Raw genomic sequence first — 27,877 nt, forward strand, 5'->3', positions numbered from 1 at the left:
ATGCTACAGCTTGCTTTCCGTCAAACCGTTCATGAATATGGAACCGACCTCTGCTGGACGCCAATGATCCTGTCCAAGGAGTTCAATCGCAACAAGTTTGCCCGTGACAGTGGTTTGTATGCCCGTACAGAGGGTAATTCAGCAGCTAACACACAGTTTCCAAGATCTGACGATATCAACCTGCGGGCTTCAACCTCCGACGATAGTTCAGTTTGGCTCCAGCAGCCCCCTCGAGCTCGCCCGCTCATCCTCTCTCGCTGCACCTTATGTCAACGGCGTAGATCTCAACTGCGGCTGCCCGCAATCCTGGGCTTGTGCCGAGACGCTCGGTGCCGCACTCATGGAGAAGCGCGAGCTTGTCCGTGAAATGGTGGTCAGCACTCGCCAGCGCCTGGCCAGTGACGGATGGCATGTCGGTAAGGAGCGCGACATAGACAGTCCCAAGGGGAGGAGCATCAGCGTCAAGATTCGTGTTCATAACGACCTGAGGTGAGTCGCTTATCCCTGAGGAATGAGTTAATCTTCCCTGGAGAAGCTCTCTGACCGAGATGTGCTAACGACATACAGGCGGACCATGGATTTCATCGACACAGTCATCGGCAACCCCCAGGACAGAAACATCGACTTCCTGACCATCCACCCCCGTACCCGCCACACGGCCTCCAGCATCCCTATCAACACCGAGTCCCTCGGCATCCTCCTCGAAAAATACGGCGACAACCTCCCTATCCTCCTCTCGGGTGACGTCTTTTCCATGGCGACCCTGCCCCTGTCAACAGTCTCCAGAGCAGCACCACAGCCCTCGGAGCCGAAGACGATCAACGGCCACAACGGCTACACGGACTTCACTCCCAGCGGCACCAAGCTCGCGGGCCTCATGTCTGCTCGCGGCATCCTCGCCAACCCGGCCCTCTACGCCGGTCACGAGTCCTGCCCCTGGGAGGCCGTTGAGTCCTTCATGCGCCACGTCGTCCGCGCCCCCATGCCTGTGAAGCTGGTGCAGCACCACCTCCACGAGATGTGCGGACCCGGTATGGGCCCGGATAAGCGCGCGCTACTCAACCGGCAAGAGCGAGCAGCGCTTCTCGGGCTCGACAACATGGTGGATGTCATTGATTTCATGGACGATGCAATCAACCGCAAGACGGGAAGGACAGATGGGCTCCGTCGCGAGGCCGTAGGTAGCTCAACAGTTCCTGTGCCGTGACCGTTTTGTTCCTGGGTCCACAATACGCTGCTTTTCCCCAATGTGATGGTTTTACTATGAGTACAAGGCACTGATAAGGTATTATGCCTTCGGAAGCATCGCTCGCGTCATGACTTCAGCCAGACCACCGCCCCGTTAACGCCTTGTCCTTGGACATGCCATGAGTCTTTCCGCAAGCCAGAATGCTTGTTCTCGAAGCTGCCTTGAAAGGGGTCCCATATCGTACAAATGGGGTTGACTCTTTGCCCCTGTTGGTCCCTTCCTTCTCTTGAAACCTTGCCGTAGAATGGGATAGGCCTCCAAACGCCCGGTCCCTGAATAATTACAATGGTGTAAGCTGAAAGCCTAGTCCAAAACCTCCCCTTCGTCTTCATCCGAGAGTCGAGCTCGTTTCTGGTCTCTGCCCTCGGTGTCGGAATCAACTTCCTTCCGCTTGCCGGGAGAAGTAGCACCATTGCCGTTCGGCCTCTCCGGCTCCTTCAGAGTAGCCTGTGAGCCCGATTCGGTATTAGTGACATCGTCTCGGCCATTAACCCTAGCTTTCGGGCTCTGTGTCCCCCTGTCCAGCTCAAAAGGCGTGCCCGCTGTGGACGACAGGGCGTCTTGGCTCATCGGATCCCTTGGCTGTCTAGTATTGGCCAAGTCGAAGGCCGGCGAAGGCAAGGACGGGTTCTGTTTGCGGAGCGGGTTCTCGGTATAGAACTGTCGCACAATGTCAATGGCTTTCGCGCACTTCTCCTCGTTTCCTTTCAAGGCTTTCCACCAGGGTTCGCCATTGACGTCGTCAATCTTCTGATTGGTATGTACACTGGCGAAGAAGATCGCAGTGATGGCAACATCGCGAGCCTCAAGCAGAAGGGGAATGGACGTAAGACAAGCGTCGCTGCAGAACGCCCAAGCCGACTGTCGGAGATGCTTGTTGTGGACAATGTCAAGCTGGCCGAGAAGCTCAAAGAGGCGTTGGTATGGGTTCTCGACCATGAGATCAAACGTCAGGTACTCCAGCATGAGCTCCTCGTACATGAGGATGCTGTCTCTCCACCGCCAGTACTCTTTGCTCATCTCATCAATCATAAGCTTGGGGTTCTTCTGAGCAACCTTTGCCACAGTGATGATAATCTCCTTCGTCTTCCGGCAGTTCTCCTCCGTCTTGTTCGCGAGAAACAGCGCCGTGGCCGCGATGTTCTGTTCAATCGATTCCGTCAGCAGTGGTTCAGCTTGAGCTTTCTCGACCCCTCGCTTTGATCGAGGAAGTGTTAAAGGCGCCTGACACTAATCAGACACGGCCAGGGTTGTCGCGAGAGATGAGGGAAGGGGGTTCTGGTCTCACATAGTGGTGAATGCCACCCTTCTCTTCTACCATGCTGTAACGCATGTAGAATCGGTGGAAGAAGACACCTGCGACCCAGAGAGTGATCTGTGGCAGATCAAGCAAGACACCTGCTTGGTATATGAAATTGATACCCTTGGCTCTTCGCAATCGTTCTTCTACCGGAGAAATGCCATCCAGAACACTCGGCGTGCTCAGCGTCTCGTCGGCAGTGAAGTACCACTGGTTGGGCGGGGGGCCTGGTGTCTGCGCCCTTGAGCGCTGTGGCGAGCGCGTATCGCGTTGAGAGAGAGGTCGCGGTGGCGAAGTCCGGGAAGAGTGCGTAGGTGGTGATGGAACAGCTGGCGGAACATCGAGGCGACGCGCTGGAGATCGTGAAAGTCGATCCGGTCGTGGCGGCCCCGGCGGCAGGTTAGGAGGCTGGTATGCCTCTTTAGACGGCCTATAGCGATCAATACTGGCCATCGCCACGAGCTTTAATGGGACGCTTTCAAGTCGGCAATTGGTGGAGTTGTCGTGATAAATTGGTCATGGAGGAGGAGTTGCTCGTTGTCGCAAGATGGGTTGATGGTTGATTGATGATGAATGCGCCTTCCTTGGTTTAGCTGAGGTGGATTTTCGGCCCAGTTTGAACCCGTTATCTTATCGCAGACATCACGTGATCACTTAAGATCCCGGCTTCCGCAGCTATCTATCCATGCCTACGTACCGGTGGCAGGTCCGTGCGCATGGATCGAATTGCGTCAGGTACCTGGTAGGAAAGTACTGTAGGTACCTGTAACTATTTTGAGAGCGCTCCTTGGAATTTCTTGATTTCTTGGGGGGTATCTTAGTAATGTATAGGACATGGATCTCTCTTCTCTCCAACCAAACGATGCAGACCATCTCTCTAGAGACCCTCGCCGTCATTGCGGCCCCAAAGCTTCACCGTCCGGTCGTGTCCACCACTCACGATCCACTTTCCGTCTCTGCTCACGTCCACGCTTGCGACAGGACCAGAATGTCCGCTCAGCGTCTGTATCAAGCCCCAGTTGTCGGCTGAGAAGACCTTGATCTTTGCGTCAAAGCCCCCAGACACAAAGAATGTACCAGCCTTCTTGGGTTGTTGTGCGCCCTTCTCATCGGTCACGGGAGGTGTTCCATCGATGGGGTCGTCCAACCCCCTGAACCATCGTATGTCAGAGACAGCTTTGGCGTGTGCTCCAAGGTTTGCTGTCCTCTGCACCTTCCGAATATCCCAGCATTTGATCCAACCGTCTGCCGATCCCGATAGTACCCTGTGTCCTTCAGAGCCCCAGTCGAGCGCGTAGATGGGTTGTATGTGTTCGTCTAGGATCATCACCGTTCTTCCTGAGCGCAGATCCCAGATACGGCCGATGCTGTCAAGACCAGCGCTTGCCAACAAGGAGCCATCGGCGTTGAAGCTGACAGAGTACACGCCTCTGGAGTGGCCTTCCTGGAGGAGAAGCTCTGCAGTCGTCTCGACATCCCAGAGCCTCCAAGTCGTATCATCCGAAGCCGACGCAACATAGCGGCCAGAAGGATGGAACTCAACGCGTGACACCCTGCCGCCGTGACCAGTAAGCGTCGAAAGGGGGGTATCTTGATTCAAAGACCACAGGTGTACCGAGCCCTCGGCTCCTCCCGAAGCAAGGTTCACCGCATCTGGAGATACGTTGCTTTCGGGCAGCGTAGAGCCAGGATACCACGAGATACCACTGATCTTCTGGGTGTGTCCTCGGAGATTCATCTTTGCCTCCAAACTGGGAACCTCGATGAGTTTGAGACCTCCTCCCCAGTTGCCCACCGCAACCATCTCTCCGTTCGGTGACAGCCTCGTCATGCTGATGTGTCTATCGCCGGCTGTTTGGCTGCCCTGAAGCTCGAAACCTTCCAGTTTGTCTTTGATTTGTTTCCGGAACTTGACGTGTGTGCGCAGAGGAATTGAGGCTTCGGCCTTTTGAAACTGGACCCGCCGTTTCGCTCTGGGGAGAGAATATTTCGCGATATCGATGCGCGCTTGGAGCAGTGCCTGGCCACCCGGTGTGTAGAATTCCTCGTCCTGCTCGTCCGCGTCTTCGTCTGCGTCTGCGTCTGCGTCTTCCATTTCTACGTCGCCATTTTCGAGGCCGGCCATCTCGTGTTGAATGGCGAGAAGGTTTCGAAGACGATCTCTGCGTTCGGGCTTGCCTTCTCCAAACAGTGTGATCGGTTCGCCCATCTCCCGGAGCTTCGCCCGCACTCGGTTGTCGTCCGTAGGTACCGCGATGCTAGCAGCCAACTTCTTCCTTTCCATCTGCGCCAAGACGGCGGACGCCTTTTCAGGCGCGGCGCCGGAGAAGGCCGAGGGAATCTCATAATCGTGGTCTGTGGGAATGTCCTCCAGCGCAATGCCTCGATCTTCGTCCATCGCCTCCTCGACGTAGGCTTGCCGCGACGGGTGCATCATGTTGGGCGGAAGGGGAGCGGTTGGCCCAAATGCGCAGGTAAGGTGGTAAGTGCCTGTCGGCGAGCGGAAAATGGAGGGTTCGGAGAAAGTTGGCGAGCTTTGGGAGTGTGTGGTTGAGCTTCAATAGCAGCCTGGCGGGAAATAATATCGGGATGCTTTGCAAACAGTCTCGAGAGTTGAGCTTGCCTACCAGCCATGGCCGGAGATCAGCTGTAAAAATTCTCGGCAACGGTGCTTCTTTTTGCCGTTCCACGATTCCCAGGCACCGAATCCACCCCCACATCTTTCTCGAATGCAAATGGCCCCTGGGCTGTCAGGGATCCCCAAGCTTAGGAAAGTCGCATTCAACATAAAAACTGCAACAAATACTGGAATGTTCAAGAACCGACATATACAACACAGAATACATGGGGAGGATTAACATCATGCATCGTTTCAATCCACGCTACAGTCGAGCTTTCGGCGCGGCACCCAACACTGCCGTCTGTCTAACACGGCTCAACACTTCATCCATTACGGCACCCAGACGCTTTATCGCCAAGTCGCTGATCTGATGATGCAACATGACCCTTTTCCCATCGAGCTTGATGCTATACCGTCTCCCTGTTTCGTTCCATTCGCTTGTCTCGATACCACACCCTCCTAGGTCCAACCAAACCATGTTGGTCTCGATGGGCTTCAGCACTATCCCTCCTCTCACCGCCCACATTCTTCCGACTTCCTGTGCCATGGTCCGACTGATATCGAGCACAGCTCGGGAGTCTCGGGGCCCAAGTCCAAAGTTCTCGACAACGGCCTGTCGTGCTGCAGCAACGAGGACACCTGCCTGCCTCATGCCGCCTCCGATGCTCTTGCGCAACCGCCGCAGACTCTTGATCAGACCAGACGTGCCGAGGACCATGGCACCCATCGGCGCGCCCAAGTTCTTGCTGAAGTCCACCGTCAACACGTCACAGCATCTGCCAAAGTCGTCCAGGCTACCGGCCCCGGCTGAGACTACCTCCCACAGTCGCGCCCCGTCCATATGGACGGCGATACCATGTGCCGAGGCCCATTCCTTGATTCTTTGCAGCTCCTTCAAAGGGATTATTATCCCTGAGCAGGTGTTTTCTATGCTAATCACTCGCGTCGGACACTTGTGGACGTCGTCCGTGACAGCAGCGTGCTTCTTGACATCGTCAAGGGTGAGATAGAGCCCGTTTCTAGGGCGGATCCCCTGGACCATGGCCCCCGACAAGTGTGCAACTCCTCCTGCCTCCCAGTGGATGATGTGGGAGCTGGCATCAGCGAGGATGGCGTGGGGCGGTTGGTGGAGGAGAGCGCGAAGGGCAAGCTGGTTCGCCATTGTGCCCGAGAGGGTAAACGCCGCGCTCTCGTGCCCGCATATCTTTGCCATTTCCTCTTCAAAGTCTCTTGTTGTCGAATCCTCGCCGTAGACATCATCATGGAGCGTTGTTCGGGCAATGGCAAGCAGCATACCTCGAGAAGGTGTTGTAATCACATCGCCTGCATCTAACGTTAGAACGCTGCTGGCTCTAAGAGGAGGATGAGACGAGAGCAGAAGAACTACAGGAAACAACGAGGGGTATGTGAGGTCAACCTACTCCTAAAGTCAAACGCTGCACCAGTCGCCTTGGGAGATCCCCAAAGCATAGCGCTGGACTCGTTACTGGTCATGATGTTCTATATCTTAGCCCAAGAAAGGTTGCAGACAAGTGTCGCTAGAGTCTATAGGCGGGATTCATAGCTGCAAGAGAATTGGGACGTCGGGGAACAGTCCTACTTGAGGGCGATTTATAATTAACCGAATATGGGAAGATATGTCTCGCAGACAAGCGGGCCCCTTTGCTAGACCATTGCGCCACAGATGTGAATTGTCACAAACAAGTCACTCACGTCATTCATGGTTGATAGGGAGCTGTGACACGGAGTCGTTTTCATCGCACGCGAGGTCATGCGTTCAACTCAGGCACATCTGACCAAAAAGACCCTCGCTAGTCTGATCATAGTTGAACGATCCTCAAGGGAAGCAAGGGACTAGGGCCTAAGTCGATGGATTCCATAATCCTTCAATATCAAAGCCCTCGTGTACAACATATCCTTAGACTCGAAAAAGCACTCTCGCCATGCATTGCAGCCCAGAGCAAAATGTCGTGTTACGATTGGCTAGGCCGCCTCCAAGTGCTTATGGCAGATGTAATCATTCCAGGTCTTACATGCAGCCGGCATCGCGGGACTCTATGGCTCCTACAGTCAGAACAGGAGCCTCGAGGATCGCAAGGGATGCCATGAATCAAAGTTTGCAAGAGCAGGGCTGGCCTAAGGATTTTATGTCTTTGCCTGTTTGGGAGGCTGACATATTCAGGCCTGCCTCTTGGGCACTTCTCCAGGTTGAAGACTGGCGAGCGAGTTACATCCCTTTCTTGGCTTAATGATGTTTGGAAAATGAAGTCGCCAAGTGGGCAGTGCGGCATATAAGCCCTCGAAAGGAGGTGTCCACGTCGTGGAGACTGGAAAGATGTAGGGTTTCTCGCCGCCATCTCTCGCCAGTCATCCACCAGTCTATTCACTCGTTTACCCAGTCGGCAGAAAACGCCGCTTGCCAGACCGACTTAACAACTTGCATTCTCTCGTTCTGCGTGGACTTGGGTTACCATGGTCCTTGATGTACACGACTCCCGGGAGGTTCACTCCGAGAAGCGTACCTGTGCTGTCGTCGAGGCAGACGAAACAGCAATTCTGGCACAGTATGGTGCCGAGAGACGGGCGAATGGACTCATCAACTGGCAACGAGACTGCAAGGCACATCCGAGAAACTGGTCGACGAGGAGGAAGATATTTGACACTACCGTCATCGTCTTGTTTGAACTTTACACGTACGTGTTTGCATGTCTGTGGTCCCTCGCATTTTTTTACTGTAGTTGACATGACTTAGAACCATCATAAGCACAACAGGTGTAGGTTATCACGTCATATCTCTACTCCCCCCCCCCCCCCCTCCCCCCCCAAGATCCTGCAAACGCGGTTCGCTTGGCGGCACGACGCGAAAGGCGTGCTGCCCTCTTGATTGCCGCTATAGCAAACGATTTGGTGATATATAATCTGGTGATATGCCTAGTAGAAAGTCATGGCTAAACAACAATGACATCCCGTATCAGTGCTAACCCTTCGCGTAGGCTGTCGCCGCCACGGAAGCTGCCCCCGACTATGGGCTTAGTCGGCAAGCATCCTTGGTCGGGTTCACGCTCATGTCAGTCCTTAATTCCCTACGACTGAAAATCTTAAACTTTGCTCACTACAGGACAGGTACCAGCTCGGCCAAGCGGTAGGGGGGTTCTTGATCCCCCCCTTTTCCGAGCTCTTCGGCCGTCGCCTTCCGTATCTCGTCTCCTGCGTCGCCTTCTGCGTCTCCAGCCTCCTCACCGGCGTCGTACACTCCCCGGTAGCAGTTTACGTCGGCCGCTTCGTCGCAGGTCTCGCCTCAGCCGTGCCGTCCGTGGTCATCGCCGGCAGCGTGGAGGACATGTTCAACACGAAACGGCGGGTATGGATCATTGTACTCTGGAACGCGGGGACCACGGTCGGCTTGTGCTTCGGACCAATCTACGCCGCCTACATCTCCGAGGCCGCAGGGTGGCGGTGGATCTTCTATAGCGCGACAATCGTCACAGCGGTTCTGTTCATCGCCCTCTGCGGGATCAGGGAAAGCAGACCGAGTATTTTGCTGGGCGGGATCATCCGGCAGATCAAGAGGGAGACGAAGATACAGGAGCTGGCGTGGCATAACCCCGACGAGGCGCGAAATTGGCGTGCCTTGGTCCGGATAAGTGTCGTCAGGCCTGGCAAGATCTTGCTTACAGAACCGCTGGTCATCATGGTCGCGCTCATCTCGGCTTCGTCATGGGGTATGATCTACCTATTCACCGAGTCGCTCACCGTAGTCTACCTCTCTCTCGGGTTTACCAAGACCCAAGCTTCACTGCCTTTCCTGGCCGTTGCCGTCGGCGTGCTCTTCACATCTCTCCCCCGTTTGTGGGATATGAAGATCGTCCGGGACCGCCAACGTATGAAAGTGCCTGTCCAACCGTAAGGCACCTCCAAAGCTCCTACGTAGGACCCGTACAAGAAAGAAATTGACGTGCGACCAACAGAGAAGACAAAATCATCGGGTTCGCCTTCGCCGCGCCGGCCCAAGCCATCGGCCTCGCTTGGTTCGCCTGGACTATCCCGCCAGCGGTGGGCGGCGTGCACTGGATGGTTCCGACGGCCTCCCTCGTGCTCGTGGGCTTCGCGGTCAACGAGACGGCGCACACGCTCAGCGGATACCTCGCCGACTCGTACCTGCTCTACTCGGCATCGGCGTTTTCGGGGCTGGCGCTCATACGGGCCGTCGCGTCAGGGCTCATGCCGCTCGTTGCGCACAAGATGTACGCCGGGCTGAACGCCAACGTTGCAGGCTCAGTGCTCGCGGGTTTGGCGGCGGCGTTTTGCGTCACCCCGTGGCTGTTCTTCCGGTTCAGCATGCGATTGAGGCAGAGGAGCCCGTTTGCGAGATATAGTCTGGAGACGCACCACCAGACGAATATAGAGGAGAACTAGGACCCATGCTTGAATGCGTCCTGGCGGATGTGGGTAGTGGTGTGTGTATCCAACGTATTGCGTTAACTCGGTGTGACGTGAGGTTGACGTGCTCAGAGCAGATCGTCGCGATTTCAGCAGGGTTCCATGGTTGCGGAGGATGGAGCACCTTATTTGGTGGGAACCGGTGGGGAAGTGGGAAGCCGGTCCTGGTTGCTGCGACGAACTCGTGTTTGCGGCGCTGCAAGTCAAATTCATATCGGAAACACACCATCTGGATGGTTATCCAGCATTGCACGAATGTCAAGCTGGCAGTACACATGGACATTCGTCCAACGTCAATCTGGGACCGAGAGTGCCCGTATTCTTGATCTGTCCACTGGCGGAGTCCGGAACGAGCTTGGCCATACCTATCAAAGTGAGACACGATGCTCGGGCCAGTGTTGCATTCTGCGTGATCTAGAAGGCGTCGACAATGTGAACCCGTCCGAGACAACGCCGCAGTGTTATTTCCTCGTCTCAGCCAGTCTTCGTTATTGAACTCTGCTTGAGAGTTCACTTCATGCCAGCATGCATTGAAACCTGGAATAACTGTAATGTTCCGGCATATCTCGACAGTAAGTTGCGCAAAGACCACACATGTTCGAGACAGGGCCGGTGCACAAAAATAGCAAGGGAGGAACGCTAGCGAGCGGCCGACGCTATTATGTACGTGTTTAATAATGGATGAACAAGTCCGTTGTCAGATCATACCAGGTATGAGGGGCACTCCACCTTTCAGCCATAATTGGAAGGGAGCCGTCATGCTCATGCTTACCCTTTCTGCGAGACAACTACGCAGTAGTACTCGGCTGACTACTGAGATAATTACCTCAATCTACGTACCTAGGTAGGCAGTCTGGAGGGATGGGACGGTTTCTATCTTGCTTCCATTCTCAGGCGGGGAGAGACGTAAAAGTTGGTGGAATTCCGCCTAACCGGAATAAATGGTAAATCACGGCTATGCACTCACTGCATGTTACCTTCCCGCTCTGCCGACATGGCCGACTGCTTTTGGAAAGAGAGTGAGAGGGAGGTAACATGCTGAATGTCCGCTGCTATCCGGGCGAAGACACGCATGAGGAAGGCCCTAAGTTCCAGGGGTAGGCAGAGACAGGGGAAATAATGAACCGATGGAAAAAACTTAACAAGAAAAGCTTACCCACCCAGGGAGTTCGGGCTGAAATGGGAACAAGGCAAAGTGCTCCGTACCTACCTAGGTATGTTACGGATGATGGGTCCAGCCCCTGCGCCTGCCCAATGAAGTGTCGAGAGAAGGCCCCAGCGCGGCTTCCCGAAATTTGGCTTCCGCCTGCCAATGCCACCCCCTCCCTTCCCCCTCCACCCAGCGGGAAAAGTGAGGTGAAGGTGGTAGGCCCAGTTGTTGGCTGCACGCTCTCATGTGAATGAAAAGTCACTTGCTGACATGGGGACATGGGCTCGCGCTCTGGTTGGCCGACGCATTCGCTACCTCCCCCCGGCCTAGGGAACCGGCCTGGGCGGGCTGAATTTTCCTGTATTTTTGTTCACTGGGAACGCCAGGCCCTGTTTCGATTCCTTTCCCTTTTTCTTCCCTCTTCCGCCAACACCATCTGGGTGATTACAACCTCCCTTCCACTCTCGATATGTCTAGTTGACTGACCGCCGTCCCAAGAAACCCGACCAACCACCAATGCATAGTAAAAAGGAATCGTACAATATCTCCAGCTCATTCTTCCGCCGCCAGATGCGCAGCCCGAGCCACAAGAAACTCCATAGAAACTACGACTCCGAGCCGCGCGCCGACCCCGAGCGACGACGAGGCACGCTTTTTGTGCTTCGCATCTAAACTCCCCACCAAAGTGACGGTTTTCACCAGTCCAGGGCGCGACCGGCACTCCAACGCGCGCCCCTCGTTTACGAGCAACATTCACTACTACAAGGAGCGCCCTCCCTAAATAATCTCACCACCCCCACCGAGATCATGATTGCCAAGGCGACGCCCGCACTCAACACGGTGCGCGGCTTCCAAAACACCCCCGTCACCTCCGGCGACGAGGACTCCGACTACGGTGTCTGCGCTAGCCCGCCCCCCTCTTCCAAGAAGCGCGGCGGCCGGCCCGCCCACATCGACGACGTCGTCAGCGCCAACTGCAGCCCCATCATGCGCGGCGTCTCCTCCCCCGCTGTCTCCGGCATTGCGAAGCTTCGCCTGCAGATGGAGCCGCTCAGCCTTGACGCCTCCCGGACGAGCACTTTGACTCTCAACGGTAGCAACGGCCACGGCGGCCACTACAAGGGACTTGGTATCAGCAGCGCTGTCATGAGCCGCTGCGGTAGTCAGGATGGCAGCCAGAGCGAGGCCGGCAGCGAGCGCTCTGAGAGTGGGTCTACGAGCTACGAGATCAACCTGGAGCACGACTACGTTGATGAGAGCGTTCGGGATCGCACTGGGCAGATCGTGCCTATCGAGAACAACAAGGACGCGCAGCGCAAGATGACGGCCGACGACTTCGAGCCGCTCCGGTGTCTGGGCAAGGGCACCTACGGCACGGTGCTGCTGGTCAAGCAGCGCAACACCGGCAGGCTCTACGCCCAGAAGCAGTTTAAGAAGGCTTCTCTGACGGTGCACAAAAAGCTCATCGAGCAAACCAAGACGGAGCGCCAGATTCTCGAGTCGGTCAACCGACACCCTTTTGTCGTCAAGCTCTACTATGCCTTCCAGGACCACGAGAAGCTGTACCTGATCCTCGAGTACGGCCAGGGCGGCGAGCTCTTCACCCACCTGAGCACCGAGAAGATGTTCGCTGAGCCCGTCGCTGCCTTCTATATGGCCGAGATGCTTCTGGCCATTTCCCATTTGCACAGCACCTTGGGTGTTGTGTACCGTGACCTGAAGCCCGAGAACTGTCTGCTGGATGCCGAGGGTCACCTGCTGCTTACCGACTTTGGCCTTTCCAAGGTCGCGATCGATACTTCCGAGGACCACTGCAACTCGATATTGGGAACGGTCGAGTACATGGCCCCCGAGGTCATTCAGGGACAGAAGTACGGAAAGGCGGTCGACTGGTGGTCTTTCGGTGCGCTCGGCTTTGACTTGATGACTGGCAACCCGCCCTTCCGCGGCGGCAACCACGCCAAGATTCAGCAAAACATTGTGAAGCAGAAGCTCGTCATGCCGTATTTCCTGAGCCCCGACGCCAAGGATCTCCTGACGCGCCTGCTCAGGAAGGATCCGAAGAAGCGACTTGGCGCCAACATGCCCAAGGACCTCCAGACGATGAAGGGCCACCGTTTCTTCAACAAGATCAACTGGAAGAAGCTGGAGGCCAGAGAGGTCGAGCCGCCCATTCAGCCCATGATCACGGACCCCGAGCTCGCCGAGAACTTTGCGCCCGAGTTCACTGACTTGTCTCTGAGCCCCGTCATAACGTCCAAAGACCCATGGAGCGCCATGTCAGCCAAGGAGGATGACCCCTTTGGCGGCTTCAGCTTCGTTGCGTCGAGCAGCATGCTGGAGAGCCACGCGTTTCGATTCTCCACCGAGGTGTAGAGAGGGTGCGCAGTGTAGTAGCGCCCAACGAAAGAGCTTAGAGTATCTATACGGCGTTGGTAGGCGTGAACGGTCTTGAGTGAGGATAAACGATGCGGAAAGGAAAAGTATAGAATTTCAATTGGGAGCTGGCGCGGGTGAGCAGTCTGTCCAGTAGGCCGTTATTGAAACGAATAAAGCAAGCAAAGCAGACCGGGCTTGGGCATGGGCGCCGAGTCTAGTAGTTGAGCATTCGGGTATCGGAAAACGGCACATAATCATTGTTCGCATTTGGTCCTTTGTCCTTCTTTTCCGAGGGAACCCTATTCGTAGTTTGTACGTTTCTTACCGAGTTGGTTAAGGGGCATTGTCCCCAATAGAATTCAATAGACACGAGCTTGAGCTCCTTGAGTTCTTCAGCAAAGTAGCAAACGAGCGAGCATTGAATTGATCGGCTACCTCGTTCCCACGATGCTTTTGTCCCATTTTCTTAAATCGATGGTGATAAGTTCCCCGTTCCCTTTCTTCTAATAAACTAACTTCCCCCGTGGGCCTTGTTCGGATGACTAACCTATCGCTCCTTGTGATCCTGCCATTCCTTGGTCAGCTGGGGGCTAAGCTCTTGGCAGGCAATTTGCATGTCCGGGGGCCATGAACAGCCGGACCTGCCAAGTTGCTGAATCGAAAGTGAACTCTCTCCCCACCCCCTTCCGTCACCCTGCCTTGTACGCAGGAACAAAGTATGTTAGTCACTTTTGGTTAAACAAGTGTTTGCGATTAAGCGGACTCGCCCTGCGCGTGGTACACTAGTGTAGCATCGGCCCATCGGGGATTTGTAAGAGCAGGCCCGACTGCATGTTGTTCCAAGATGCGCGAACCGGACGACGTCCCCTCCAACCTCCCCCCTCCCCCGAAAAGGAAGAAGAAAAAGTAAGAGGAAAAGAAAAAGAAAAAAAGAGCGCCGAGTCTTCCGCCACGCCGTTTCGGTAGTCCGGGCAGGAACAGACGTGAAAACTCGGATCGCTCCGCTGACGTGGGCGGCAGAGTTGGTTGGACGACATCACTCTGGCTTACACACCGAAGGATGCCGTTGGTTCGGGGAGGCTGGCCGTGCGTCTCATGGCCAAAGTCGTTCGAATGGGGGAGGATACGCCCCCGAGCGGTTGCTGTCGACGTCGGCATCGGATGACAAGAGGGTACTCATCTCGTGTCACCTGGCATCCGCCATCGTCGTCGTCTTCATCTCCGCCGGCGTGGCGGTAAGTGTCGTACAGGGACGTCTCGGGCGCGATTGAAGGGGCGCAAGAATTTTTGACATTTGACGAGGTCAGTAAAACTGCTTCATGTCGACATGAGGTTGAGCGGCCATGGATATTCAGTCACGTTTTGGGCAGTCTAGGTATGCTCTTGAGTGGTCGTCACGGATGGATCCAACGTTGATAAAGGTGTCGGGGTTGGTGGAGCCCGAGGGAAGCGACGTCCGAGGAAAGGGCTTTACGAGCGCCGTTTTGAGGGCGAACAAACCCATGCTGCAAGGCCTGGGGTTGGGGGCAAAGCAGTTGGTAGGTAGGCTACCTAGGGCAGGGAAAGCTTAAATGGCGAGTCGTGAACTGCTCACTCTATGCTGCCAAGGAAGTTTAGGATTGTGGGTGAAGACTAATAAACTACCTACTTAGACGACCTGTAAAATGTGGATAAACGGTAATTGGTGTACTGAACCACGGATATTACCTAACTACCTATCTCGGTAGGCAGTTTACATATGCGTCCGGTAGTTACGGATGTGGGGTCGGAGCAACTCTCAATCGGCGCGGGGTGATTGTTGTGCCATTCCCCAGACGCGGCGTTGCAGTGGATGGAGCTTTTACCAGCTCGCATGCGACTCAGTCGCCGCCGGCTTAGCCGACCTTTGGGACCAGGGCAGGACAATCTCCCGTCGGGCCCGACGTATCCTGCCTCCTACCTTTGCATCGGCTACACAGCCGGTCGCCGCAGCCGGATTGGTACATCCAGATCGGCATACCTACCAAGGCGATCGTCGTAGGGTGGTCATGAGCAACCAGTCATTGTCGAAAACCTTGCCGTGACAGGTGTCGTGACAGCGGCGTAACAACTTGCGTAGCTAGCACGAGAGGGGTTTTTGGAAACCTTTTGCAATTCGCAACGAGTTGCTCCCAAGGTTTCGCGGTGTTTGCGGTAAACGGTCGTGCGGCATCATCGAACGTGTTGCAAGCATTAGCAGCTTTCCCGCTGTTGCAGCGAACCTGGGTAGAGGGGATTAGGTATGTTGGGGTTTACCCAGAATGGACGCCTCTGTGCCAAAGCACATGCCCATTTCTGGCATGGACATACCTGTTCAAGTTTTGGATCTGAGGGGGGGTGCCAGGGAGATGGGCAGACTGCAACTCTACCAGAGATCCTTGGCATACAGAAAGAGATTAGACTATACTCCGTACTATTAGTACAGTCGAGCTACAGCGTTGGAGCCCTCCCTTGGTACGGACTCGGACGGGTCGAGTGCCTCCACTCTTACAAGCGAGCAAAATCGTCGGTGGGAATATTGGCGCCGTGTACCGGATGTAAAGTAGATAGATCCTTGAGCCACATATTGACGCGATTCTGTACCGTTTTCGGCGATAGGGCTCTTGCATGTGTGTGTGTGCTGTTTGCGCCTTGCTGAGAAGTACCTACTACAACGTCACTGGCTTTTGACCTGCACCCTTCGCGCAGTAAGCCGAACAAGTCAGACGATGTCCGTCCGGAACACATGAACTTCAGCGTGTCAGTATTCGGTCCGAGTTGCCCGTACCCGTATCGAGGCTTGGGCGACTTAGTCAAGAGACAAATCCTGTGGGAAAAAAATTGAAGTGTATCTCGGATCTGCGTGCGTCATTGTCGAGGCAAAGCAGCCGAGCAAAGCAGCCAGCCAGCATTGCCCGTGCAATGTCAAACCAATAGTTGGGAACCCATACATGAGTAGCACCGTTTGTGAGCCCGATGTGTGCAGTAGTAAAGTTTCATGTTTTGGAAATGGCGTCAAAAGCGCGCGGGTATTCAGGCTCTAGTCGAATCCTTCCGGTTTGGGCAATCGGCTTGGTATCTCTAGCCAACCTTATCGAAGCCCAGCGAGGGCGGCTGGCGGCTCTTGGGTGACCTGCCCGTCTGTCTTGTCTGGCCCGTAGCTCAATGCCCGTTCCACATGCCTGGGTGCAAAGTGATTGGAGGTTAGCCAGGGAAACAATTGCGCGGCCTGCATTGGTGGCCATCCACTTGTCCTACTGGTGCGGGCTAGATAGAGTATTCGACATGTCGGGACGGATGTACGGCTGGTTCAGTAGGGGCGGTTTGATCGTCTCGACTGCAGATGCCCAGGTTGCCTGTGCAAGTACGTACCGTGAGTCCGTCCTTGTATGTGCTTGCAATCACATCGCCGATGAGACCTTGAGGCTTTGTAAATAAGGGTGACCTTGGGGAATGAAAATAGCACCGCCCGTTCCGTCGGCGACGATGACGATTTCTGGCTGAGATGCGGCCACAAAAGAATTGTCGAGAAGTGCCGAGAGGTGCGGCATGCGAAAATATACTAACCTGCTTGGCCAATAGTAGCAACGACATTAACAACAATAACAATAACAGACGCACGTTGTAAGTCGTCTAAGTGTAGGTAGGTATCTATCTCCATCGGCCAACAATGCAAGTCCAGGGCAAATTGTTGCTTTCCGTCTGTGATGCAGTTTTGTGTATCCGTCCGTAGTAGGTAGGTACGTCTGTACATGTGTACATCTCGCTTGATCCACCCGCGACTCCTCCCCCTGGCTGCCAGGCTCCGTGGCTCCTTCCTCTCCCATGCGCTTTTTGGCTCTCCCCACCCCCATGATCCATTACCATTTGATGACCCAGAGCCGAGCCAACAAGCCCCGGCATTTGACATGGCGGTGATGACGGAGCATGCAACCCGAAGGCGCGGCCTGACGCACTCATCCCTGCGTTTTACATCTCACTTCCTTCTCTTTGGCCCAACTGTCTCAAGCCAAGCAACTCGCACGGAATGCTTGCGTATGCTTTTTGGCTTTGCCAAATGTCTGATATCCTCTGGCTCTTACTCTGACCAAAGGCTTACGCAGCAATGGAGACCAAGGATCGCTCGCACGGTATCATTTAGTATCCGGGTGGGGGGGGCTTAGTTGCCCATTCCGTCGGTCGGCTCATTCACCTTGACTAAACTTTTTTTTTCTTCTAGGCCACATAATACGCTGTACTAGTAGCTAGGCAGGTAGGTACCCACGTGTACAGTATATGCAGGGTATCAATGGCCCATCAATCAGGCGTTTCGTTTCCACCCGATATACCCACTGTCTCATCCTAAATGGGTTTGTATCTACACGGATTCACGGCCTCCAAACGGATGCCAGAAACACCCTGCCAACCCGTTAGTCCCATACCTATGCATAGAACTCTACTCGTTCCCGCCAGGGCGGTCCCGGTCCCGGGCCACTCGACCGCCTATTACCCTTTTAGGCTTGTCATTGCGCTTCCGCTGCTCAACAGGGAAGGGAGACCCCTTCCTCGACTTTCTTCCTCAATCATCACCTCAGAAAATGTCTAACTGGATTCGCATCGCGCCCTATGCTTCCAGCGTCGGGGGCTGCAAGTTTCTACTTGAACAATCACGCTGCTCGTAATTCCGTCTGCCACCACGACAAGATGGCAGACTGCATCCAAGGCGCGCACTGCAGGGAGTTTTGATCACAACCAAGTGCCCGATTAGTCCCTCCGCCCATTTTTTAGGCTTCGCCCACCCGGGGGAACGTGTTGTGCCGACCGTGTCCCCGCGGTACGACACTAGCTGCTTGCTATGCTGCTTATTATGGCATCGAGGCATACGGCAGCTCCTCTTTTGCGTGGCTGTGCTAGCCAAGGTGTATCGACGTAGGCATGCTGATAACTAGCCTGCCCTAGGGTTGCCCTAGAGTGTCTTCGAGGCGAAGCCAATAACAGCAGCTACTTGCCAGATGATCCGGTACATCTTGCAGCCGGGCCGTCCTAGGTACACCTCATGCATCTGTTACATGTGCTCCAGGGGTGGTCCCCAGCATGACTGCATCTGCCAGAGAGGAAAAGGAAGAGGGCATCAAATCTCGCTGTCCGCACTCCCCCAACCCGAGTTCCAGCCAGCCAGCATCGAAGCAAGGATGATAGGGAATTGGCATGGGCCAGGGCCTGGCTCTCGGGACCGAGTCGAGAAGCCAAAGTCGGTATGACCCTGTGCGAAGGCGTTGTCTACGTACATCCCTCGCCAGGGTCTCGTGTATATCCCGTTGGCGTGGGGAGGAAAAGCAGGTACCTCCGAACGTAAATCACAGCAAAATGATTGGCAGAACAAGCACCACCCCCCAATACCTGGATAGTTGCTCCATGCCTTCTCCCGGCGCCGCTTTGAAACTAGCACCATAAGTCTCTGCTACCTATTGTATTACACGGCTAGGTTGTCGTTGCGCACCCGACATTTCTTCATAAGAACCTCTGGAGCTCCCACCCTGCCCTCACTCCGAATCACTTCCAGCAGCAGTGCTACTCCAACAACAAGCCAAGAGCCTCCCTACATACTCGGACGCATAAAGACGTATGTCACATCCCCAGCCCACGTCCCCCCGGACTCGTCAATATGACTTCCTTGATACTTGATACCAACCCAACCCATTCGTTTTCCCATTGTTTGATCAGTCACTGACAGGGTGGTTCAGTATAGCCACACTCGACTCAAGCTCATCCAGTCCCCAGAGACATTGTCCACGATGAAGGCCTTTGCAGCTTCTTTCCTGGCGGCCGCCCTGTGTACGTCAAAGACTGCCGTTCTTCCATGGTACATAACTAATACCAAAAACCATAGTCGCGGTGACAGCCTCCGCCGACCCCATTCAGGCATGCCCCAACGACGTTTGCTTCCAGGTCGCTGTGCCCCAAGACGCTTCGAGCTCTGGTAGCGGCAACCTTTACTTCCAGATGTCTGCCCCGACCAGCTACCAATGGGTTGCTCTTGGAACCGGCTCGTCCATGTCCAACTCGAACATGTTCCTCATGTACACCGACGGCAGCGGTAACGTTACCATCAGCCCCCGTACTGCACGCGGTCACAACATGCCCACGCTCTCCTCGAGCACCAACCTCCAGCTCCTTGCCGGCTCCGGCGTCAAGGACGGCAAGATGATCGCCAACGTCCTCTGTACCAACTGCGCGAGCTGGAGCTCTGGCACGATGGCCCTCAACTCGGCCACCAGCTCCTGGATTGGGGCTTGGAAGTCGGGCAGCGCTATAAATTCGGCCAGCACCAGTCAGAGCATCCAGCAGCACGATGACCACACCAACTTCAACATCGACCTGACCAAGGCAACTGTGCAGACGGACAGCAACCCTTTTGAGGGTACATCCGGCGGTGGCAGTGGCAGCGGCAGTGGCAGCGGCAGTGGAAGCGGAAGCGGAAGCGGCAGCGGCAACGGTAACAGCAACGGAAACGGAAACGGAAACGGGAATGGCGGTTCCACCAGCGGCGGTGTTGTATTTAACGGAGGCAGCGGCGGCTTGTCCAACGTCCTCCTCGCTCACGGCATCATAATGTCGATCGTGTTCATTTTCTTGTACCCTGTCGGAGCCATCCTCATGCCCTTGGTGGGCAAGTGGATGGTCCATGCTGCCTGGCAGTCGGTCGCCTTCCTCCTCATGTGGGCTGGTTTCGGCGCTGGCTACGTCTATGCCCGCGACAACGGATATGTGAGTTGCCTTTTCTGGCGTGAACGCGGGATCGCCCTCCCTGATCCCACCGACTTGCCATCCAGAACCATGAAGCTGATGAGACGCAGCTCTTTGCGCAAACCCACACTCTTCTGGGCACCGTAGTCGTCGCCATGCTGGCCATCCAGCCGTTCCTCGGAGTGGCACACCACAAGTACTACAAGAAGTACCAGACCCGTGGTATCGCCAGCCACGCCCACATCTGGTACGGCAGGGCTCTGATGCTCCTCGGAATCATCAACGGCGGTTTGGGCCTCGAGCTCGCTAGCTCATCCCGGTCCTATGTCATTGCGTACTCTGTTATTGCCGCTATTATCGGCGTCGCATGGATTGGATCCGCGGTATGGGGCGAGAGCCGCCAGTCCAAGCGCACCGTCAAGCGTGAGCAGAGCTACGACTCTCCGGGCTCGCAGCAGCGCATCCCTTACCGCCAAAAGAAATAGAGATAGACAACAGGATATCCGTATTGGGGACAGAATGATGGGTGGGTTCTGGGGAAGGTGCGGCAAAAGACGAGGGAACCAAGGATAACAGGAACTGGTTGCCTAACAGGCCCTTGTTTTGATTTGTCTTTTTATTTTTATTTTTATAATGGTCATACCCAAGGATTGGTTGCTTTCGTCTTGACGATGATTGCTTTGTGTCCATGGCTGCATACTGGCAAGTGGCTGTTGTGGGTAGAGCTGGGAGTTACAAGGCGTTGATAATGATATCACATGATTGACGACGGGATCGTGAGTCCATGACCGCTTGATCGATCCGATGAACGCTTATTTTGGTGTTTGCAACCCTTTGGAGGGGATGAGATGAGCGAGTGCAAACTACTTGACTTACCTGGTGAAAGTGAAGGGTCAACAAGCGATGAATGCCTAGCTCACTATGGTCGAAGTTCAACGGTGACGAAATGGTCTACATTGGGAAGATGGGATTGAGGGGAATACAGTTGGTGTGTATGTCCATGTGTGCTGTATGAGGTCATGCAACGCCGATGAGGTAGCTCTCAGCAAGCTAACCAGATCGCAAAGAGCTTAGGCCAAGCAGCCCCAAACGTTTGGTGTGGGATACCGTGTGAGCCACTGGGTCTATGATGTCGGCGGTTTAGACGCCTTGGTTCTGGATTGACGAAACTGTTTCTGGAGAGGGAAAAAAATAAGGAGGGGGGGGGGGGGGGGGGGCAGGATGAACATGAGCTGCCGGTGCGATCCTTCACCGACCCCAAATCACTTAGTTTACAAAGCCAGTCAATCGAAGAAAAGTGTCAGGCAGTTCTCACGTGATAACAGTCTACCGCACCATCTCCAGCGCTGTTGTCACTGTCTGGTTCCCATGCTTTCGCCCCGAAGGCGTGGGTAAGTGGAGAAAGATAGAGATCGAATCAGACCCTGCCTGCCTGCCTTGCAAATCGAGTATTTCAGTGTGATCGCTGCCTTACACCTAAGGCACCACTAAAATCCCGCAGCGTTTGGATCATTGCGTCCAACCAGAACCGAACCGGCTCACTCCAGCTTTTTACTGCTGCTTGTTCTCCCATCCCGTACAAAACCCTCAACCACCCGTCGTTCCGCCCTCTACAACCCCCTTCCCCCCCCCGGTGTCCCCCAATTGAGCCAGCCACCGTCCACATATCAAGATGCTCGTCCAATTGTCCCGCGCCACTGTACGTTATCTCCCTATTTCCCGTGATGGATTCTTTTTTTTGCTTCGGCCGCCGTCGGAGTTTCGACGCTGCAGTCGATCGGAAGAGCGAGACAGGAAAAAAAACTGACAATTGTGCAAATAGCGCGTCGCTTCGGCTGTCTCTCGGCTGGCGAGGCCCAGCGCCGTCCAGATGAGGGGATTCATTGCCCCCACGGTCTCGCGAAGAGGTTCGTTATTCTCTCGTTTCCCCAGTCGTTCGATTCGCCGGAGGTGGAGGAAGGGGAGGAGGCGGCGGCTGATGGAGATTGGTTCGGATTGCCGGTGCGGCCAAGGGAGGCTAAGCTCCGAAGCTGGCCTGCGGTTTTGCACCCCGACTTCGGGTGACGATGTATCGCAAACTCGCATCAACACACGTCGTCGGGTGCCATCCTCTCATTGTCAATCCGACGCCCGATCTCTGTCATGTCGTCTCGGCGAATGACCATTGCCGTTCCCTCCCTCCACCCGTATCCCTCTAGCTTGTCATGCATATCCCGTCGCCGCTACCGCTGAGCGTCGCCGCGTAACACCAGAAATGCTAACTACGTCTGGGATGCAGCCGACTTCGTCCAGGAGCTCTACCTCAAGGAGCTCAAGTCCTACAAGCCTTCCCCCGTCAAGGACTCTGACGCCCAGGGCCAGGTTCAGACCTTCTCCATCCCCCAGACCCCTAAGTCGCCTGAGGAGACCGACCTCGCCGCCAGCCTGAAGGAGTACGAGAGCATGGCCGTCGAGGTCGAGGGCCAAGATGCCTCGGCCGTCGCCGCCAACGGCGAACCCGTCAAGCACGACTGGCTCATGATCGAGGAGGACGAGGAGGAGCCTCACCACTAGACGCGGGCAACCCTTTTGGGGCACCCCGATATCGAAAAGTTTTTAAAACAAACGCCGCATTTTCAACCCCGTCTTAAACAACCGATCGAAAACAAACCATCCTGGGAGGGCGACTGGGGGAAAAAGTGCTTTTCCAACTCTTGCCTTTTTCGGAATTTTGTAAACCCTGCCGCTTGCCCCGACGGGCCGAAGGAGTGGGAGTGTGCTGGTGGAGAGGGAGAGGAGAGCTGAATAACGAGGGGAAAGAAGGTGTGCTGGGAGGTGGTAATCCCGTGTATATTGTCCAACTGAACCTCGCTGGCTAGGAATGCTATTTGCATGCGCTCAAGACTCTCGAGACACAATTGCTAGCTGACTACGTATGCGTGTACACTTGAAGGTGACATGTTCAGTTCCTCGAATCGCCCTGCATCGTACTCGTCGCCACTGCAGGCACTATAGACCACCTGCCACACTCGACGTGTGTCTACTAAAACCCTACTTCACCCAGCCATGCCCGTGTTATTCTTCGAAATCAACAGAAGACTGACGGGCGTGGGCATGTGGACCCCAGAAACTCCCGGCAGACGGCCAAACAACAACATAAGTCCGGCTTTCAAAAAGATGGGCAGCCGCAAGATGACGACCGTCTTGTAGAACGTATAGTAATCACGTCTGATTGCCCAACCCTTTTCCCCAACAACAACAAATCTCCAGAAGGGAGGAGAGGGGAGCATTGAGAGTCACAGGTGGGAAAGAGTCATCCAAGGGCCCCTGGTGTGTTATCAATGCGGCCCGGTCGCCGGTCCCCGCGCAACATCAACAAGGACAACAACACTAAGGCGGATTTAAGAAATGATAACGAGCATGACGAGCATGGCAACAACCAGCGCGCGCGGCTCCCTCCCATGGACCCCCCTGTCTTGGTTCGGTAGAACAGAGGGGCGGGCGTTCCCCACAACAGGAACGACGGCAAATGGCGTTTTGTTTTTGTTTTTCGCATGTGGAAAGCCAACAACAAAAGATCCCCTTCCTCCTTTGCTTTCTTTTGCATACTGACAGACTGATGACTTGAGAAAGGGGGGAGTTGCAGCATCACCCTCGTCCTTGTGTATTATACCAGCTGGACGGATCATGCCCCATAGTCTATGTCTCTGTCTTGCTGTGCATCACAAGAATATTTAAGCATTAGAAGAATTACACGTCAGTTAGTAAAGGGAACCATGCACATGTACATATATACATCACCGTCATAGTGGCATATAGGATGAAAAACACTAAGCTGTCTTTAAGCCAGCTAACTAATTAGTATCGCAGACATACGACCCGGTCTCGAGTTGGTCGCCAATTCCCTCCCTTCACCCTCCCGCCAAAGTCGCTGCCGGTAAAGGGCTGGGCTGGGATGCAGCAACCTTCCACCCCAACTCGAGTTCCGGGACCTCGGCCGTAACAACAAGCGACACGTGATAACGTGTAGTGATTGCCTATGGGGGGATCGCTCCTTCTGGCCAGAAGAACGGCTTTCCCCCTTTCCAATCCATCTTCAACGTATCTGTCCCCCTTCAGCTGGGGTCTACTTTCGGATAGCCCATGAAAATACATGCATGCGTTGGGAAAAGATGCTATGAAGCCGAGTGAAGCGAAATGCTGAGATCACTGATGCCTGGAGGGTTCCAAGGGATTTTGGAGTCTCGTCGTAAGGCACGTTGTGTATGTGTGTGTATTTTGTTGTTGTAAGTGCTTCGATCAGCTACAAAGCAGCATTCTGAAGGCCGATCCAGGATCCGAATGTTCATCGCTCTCAGCCCAAACGCCATTACCGATTAATCCCCTATTGATCACATGCAAAGTTGACCGCCCTTATGCACTGAATCCATGAATGTTCGTTTTTGACTTCGTGATGTTGATCGTGTTTTGCTTGTGAAAAGGAAGACACAAAAAGAGTTTGACCAACTTTCTTGTCCTCAAAGTAGGAGCCCTTCTGCCCAAAAAGATGACCAGGACACAACCAAAATGCGCTCATTTAGACGTCAAAGTGCCCGCCCCCAATCATCTGCTCGTCATTGGTGGCTGTGCGGACGATACCGCTCATGCGGTTGCTCTTTTGGTTCATGTCCTCCAGATCATCCCAGTCATCGTCCTGGTTGTGAGAATCACGCATTTCCTCGTCGTCATAACGGCCCTTATCTCTCATATGGTCGTCGAGGGCGCTCTCATCCACAAAGGTAAACCCTTGGAAGTTGGCCTGTACGGAGGGTGAAAGAGGCGTTGATGTGGCAAAGCCCTTGGATAAGGCTGCTGCACGTTCGTTCAAAGAGCCATTGTTGTCCAATGCATTAGTGAATTCTGGGTCAAAGTAGGACACGTCCGTTGCTGAAGTCAACTTCGGCTTGAAGGGAGGAGAGATGAGCTTCTTCGCCAGCAGATCCCAGTCGATGTCTGCAAAGAAGGGGTGACGCTTCAGCTCCTCAGCGTCGTCAGTTGCACCCAGCCTGTGCTTGGGGTTTCTGTTGAGCAGACCCTTCACAAAGTTGCGGCCCTCCTGCGACAAAGTGTCCCGAGGAAATCGGACCTTGCCAAATGCAATGTTCTTGTACATCTGTTGAGTGTCCTCCGCATAGAAGGGGCTCCAGCCGCAGCACATCTCGAAAACAAGAACTCCCAGAGACCAAAAATCCACCATCTTGGTGTATCCTGATTCGTCAAGGAGAACTTCGGGGGCGAGATACTCGGTCGTTCCGCAGAAGGTGTTGGTTGTGTCGTTCTTGGTGAGGTTCGCCTTGGACAGACCAAAGTCACAAAGGGCGATATGGCCGTTTGCGTCGAGGAGAATGTTCTCTGGCTTGAGATCGCGGTATACAATATCGTTGTTGTGAAGGTGTTGGATGGCTAGGATCAGTTCTGCGATATAGAATTTGGCTCTTCGCTCATCGAACCGGCCTTCCTTCTGGAGATGCCAGAACAACTCTCCGCCAGACATGTAGTCGGTGACCAGGTACAGATCCGAGGGCGTCTGGAATGAAAATTTCAGACCCACGATGAAGGGCGAGTCTGACATTGCCGTCCGGACCAGGATGTTACGCTCACCGACGGTGTGAGCGACTTCCTTCTTCTGGACGATGACCTTCTTGGACAGCACCTTCATGGCGTAAATGCGTTCGGTATCCTTCTTGCGAACTTGGTAAACCTGACCAAATGTACCTTTGCCGATCAGCTTAAGAATCTGGAAGTCTTCGGGGCCAAAGTGCTTCCGCTCGGTGCGCTGATAGACGGCTTCGACATAAATCTCTCCTGTAGGGGCATTCTCCGCCACGGTATCGGCATGACCCTTAAGGGGGAACCAGCCGCGGACCGGGTTGTTGGAGTCCCTGTTTGCTTGGAAGCCCACGAGGCCCAGAAACTCTTCGCCATTCGCGCTATGATCATAGACAGAAATGTTCACCAGCATGTTCGAGTCGACAACATCGCTGTTTTGGATTAGCCAGAGTAAAGCGGTCAATCAAGGGTGCCCACTTACAACTGTGCCTCGGCGTCCCACTTGGGGCTGGTGAAGGATCGCCGTGACCGATTGCGAAATGTGTTGTAGTCCGAGATACTGGTGTTGCTGCTTTGACGGCTACGCATCGGGATAGACATGGCGGGCCGACCCGAGTCGCTTCCTTGCCTTTGGATCGGAATGCCGCCGAAGGACGGCGGCGGCAGGTTCACATCCTCTACCTCCTCGACAGAGTGCGGGCCACCCGAGATGAGCTCGGTTTTCTGGAATACAGCCACGACGTAGGGATCCTTGGCCCGCCTCAGGCCCTTGGCTTCCACAATCTTGATCGTGAGCTTGCCTCGAGCGGCGGGGACCTGAGCCCCGGTGGTCCCGCTCCTGGGCGTCTGTGTGCCACTGGGAGGCACCGTCTCATTGCTGCTCCTCTTGGAGCACGTCCGCTCCTCAGACTGAGAAGGCTGCGCGGCCGAAAGCGCCCTGGTCGGGGTTGGCGGACCGCTCTTGAACGCCGCGACTTGTGTTAGCTTCTTGAGCTGATCAACTGACGAAGAGCTGTGTAGGGAAGTGGCTTTTTGCGCTGAACCAACGTGGAAATAGGAGGGAGATATCGGTATGGGGCTGGGGAAAATGGGGTTGGAGATGTGATGCGCATGCACAGCTGACGTTGTGACGATGCTTGAAGGTTGGGACATGAGGGTGAGGCTGTGGCACTTCTTCGGGTAGTCTGTGATGCCTCTTTGGAGCAACGGTCGCGCAGATGAAGATGCAGCGGACCGTGTCTCACCATAGCGCAATGACAGACTTCTCTTGAGAAGGCCCACCGATGACCGTCTTGATATCGGCGGGGTCGGATACTGATGTGTCTGAGCCAGTGCCATGATGGGTGAGGTGTGTGGTGATGAGGGCCGCTCTCCGGGATGATGGGGAAGTGATGGGGAGGTTGGTTCAGGATCGCCACAGGGCACAGCATCCACTGAGCTGACCTGAGAGGCCTTCCCGTCCGTCTCGACTTGGCTCGTTGAGGGACCAGGAAGCGTTTGTCTTTGATTGCGATGCGATGCGACTGGGGCAGATACAGAATTGTGAGAAGAATCTGTACGAACCTGGCCGAAGTAGCTCATAATGCCCGGCAGGCGTTTATCATGGAGGTCGGGTTGAGGGGTTGCCACACCGGAGCGGGGCGTATCAAAGCCGATCTGATCCGCGCCATCCTCGTCAGCTGCGGCCGCGGGGGTCCTGTTGTGGTGGTTAACGGTGAGGTTCATCGTTTGATTTGTGGCGGAAAATGCGCGAGGGGGGGAAATCCTGGGTTGGACGACAGGGACGGTGAGGGTTGAACGCGCTGAGCAGGAGGGCGAAAAGCGGAGGTAGACTCAAAGTAGGAGACCTAGCTCATGACGGCTGCCAAGCCCGCGGCCACTTGACGAGGACGGAGTGTAGTGAGCAGAGGAGGCGGAGTAGGAGTGCAGCCTGTGTGCCTGCGGTGACGGACGGGAAAGTACGGGTAATTTTTTTCTAATTTTTTTCTAATTTTTTTTTTTTTTTTTGCCTTCTGGTTTGGGTGGAAGCAAGGATGCCGTCGCAAGCCAGCCGGGTGGTGCGTAGTTTGTAGGGGATGACGCAGAAAGCCAAAAGGGAAGGAAGTGTCGTCAAATAGGGACAAGAGCCAAGTGGGTTTTTCTGTTCCGAAGCCGCCCCTCCATTGTGCAAAGGCCCTGTTCTTAACCACTAGTCAAGGACTCGAATCGGAGCGCTTCAGTTGAACCTGACGCGAATGGGCGCTACAAAGAGCGGAGGGTAAGCAACCCACTTGGGCCCAAGGTGAACAGAACGGAACAGGGAGAAAGAGCTTCAATGCTGCAGGCCAGAGCGACAAGACAAGACTTGCTCCGGCTACTGGCCGGACTTTCAATGAACGAGTCAGGCCTCGCCCGATAAGCCTCCTGCAGCATTGGCTCTTGGGGCTTGCACTGGCACTGGCACAGGCG

The 27,877-nt window shown here is 54.9% G+C and overlaps 9 protein-coding genes across 9 annotated transcripts; 5 read left to right on the forward strand and 4 right to left on the reverse strand.

Annotated features, from left to right (window-relative positions):
• Positions 1-1,207, forward strand: GLRG_01556 (dihydrouridine synthase; the record flags this gene model as incomplete). The annotated part of the gene is made up of 3 exons (XM_008092241.1): positions 1-112; positions 207-489; positions 568-1,207. The coding sequence occupies 3 exons, from the start codon at positions 1-3 to the stop codon at positions 1,205-1,207; spliced, it is 1,035 nt and encodes a 344-aa protein (XP_008090432.1).
• A 345-nt stretch (positions 1,208-1,552) lies between these two features.
• Positions 1,553-3,002, reverse strand: GLRG_01557 (cyclin-K; the record flags this gene model as incomplete). The annotated part of the gene is made up of 2 exons (XM_008092242.1): positions 1,553-2,392; positions 2,538-3,002. The coding sequence occupies 2 exons, from the start codon at positions 3,000-3,002 to the stop codon at positions 1,553-1,555; spliced, it is 1,305 nt and encodes a 434-aa protein (XP_008090433.1).
• Positions 3,003-3,426: 424 nt separating this feature from the next.
• On the reverse strand, positions 3,427-4,986 carry GLRG_01558 (WD domain-containing protein; the record flags this gene model as incomplete). The annotated part of the gene is made up of 1 exon (XM_008092243.1): positions 3,427-4,986. The coding sequence occupies one exon, from the start codon at positions 4,984-4,986 to the stop codon at positions 3,427-3,429; it is 1,560 nt and encodes a 519-aa protein (XP_008090434.1).
• Positions 4,987-5,431: 445 nt separating this feature from the next.
• On the reverse strand, positions 5,432-6,663 carry GLRG_01559 (beta-eliminating lyase; the record flags this gene model as incomplete). The annotated part of the gene is made up of 2 exons (XM_008092244.1): positions 5,432-6,492; positions 6,591-6,663. 2 exons carry the CDS (start codon positions 6,661-6,663, stop codon positions 5,432-5,434), a joined length of 1,134 nt encoding a protein of 377 aa, XP_008090435.1.
• A 978-nt stretch (positions 6,664-7,641) lies between these two features.
• On the forward strand, positions 7,642-9,585 carry GLRG_01560 (major facilitator superfamily transporter; the record flags this gene model as incomplete). The annotated part of the gene is made up of 5 exons (XM_008092245.1): positions 7,642-7,862; positions 7,922-7,943; positions 8,163-8,236; positions 8,293-9,072; positions 9,138-9,585. The coding sequence occupies 5 exons, from the start codon at positions 7,642-7,644 to the stop codon at positions 9,583-9,585; spliced, it is 1,545 nt and encodes a 514-aa protein (XP_008090436.1).
• A 1,981-nt stretch (positions 9,586-11,566) lies between these two features.
• GLRG_01561 (uncharacterized protein) lies at positions 11,567-13,135 on the forward strand (the record flags this gene model as incomplete). The annotated part of the gene is made up of 1 exon (XM_008092246.1): positions 11,567-13,135. The coding sequence occupies one exon, from the start codon at positions 11,567-11,569 to the stop codon at positions 13,133-13,135; it is 1,569 nt and encodes a 522-aa protein (XP_008090437.1).
• A 5,774-nt stretch (positions 13,136-18,909) lies between these two features.
• Positions 18,910-20,346, forward strand: GLRG_01562 (uncharacterized protein; the record flags this gene model as incomplete). Its single annotated transcript, XM_008092247.1, has 4 exons — positions 18,910-18,949; positions 19,005-19,595; positions 19,683-19,882; positions 19,972-20,346. 4 exons carry the CDS (start codon positions 18,910-18,912, stop codon positions 20,344-20,346), a joined length of 1,206 nt encoding a protein of 401 aa, XP_008090438.1.
• Positions 20,347-21,533: 1,187 nt separating this feature from the next.
• On the forward strand, positions 21,534-22,414 carry GLRG_01563 (ATP synthase complex subunit H; the record flags this gene model as incomplete). Its single annotated transcript, XM_008092248.1, has 3 exons — positions 21,534-21,560; positions 21,684-21,768; positions 22,140-22,414. The coding sequence occupies 3 exons, from the start codon at positions 21,534-21,536 to the stop codon at positions 22,412-22,414; spliced, it is 387 nt and encodes a 128-aa protein (XP_008090439.1).
• A 2,002-nt stretch (positions 22,415-24,416) lies between these two features.
• On the reverse strand, positions 24,417-27,154 carry GLRG_01564 (uncharacterized protein; the record flags this gene model as incomplete). Its single annotated transcript, XM_008092249.1, has 3 exons — positions 24,417-25,860; positions 25,911-26,743; positions 26,993-27,154. 3 exons carry the CDS (start codon positions 27,152-27,154, stop codon positions 24,417-24,419), a joined length of 2,439 nt encoding a protein of 812 aa, XP_008090440.1.
• Positions 27,155-27,877: the final 723 nt, after the last annotated feature.

This window comes from Colletotrichum graminicola (assembly GCF_000149035.1).
Source record: "Colletotrichum graminicola M1.001 genomic scaffold supercont1.4, whole genome shotgun sequence".
In the NCBI taxonomy this organism is placed as follows: Eukaryota; Fungi; Ascomycota; class Sordariomycetes; order Glomerellales; family Glomerellaceae; genus Colletotrichum; species Colletotrichum graminicola.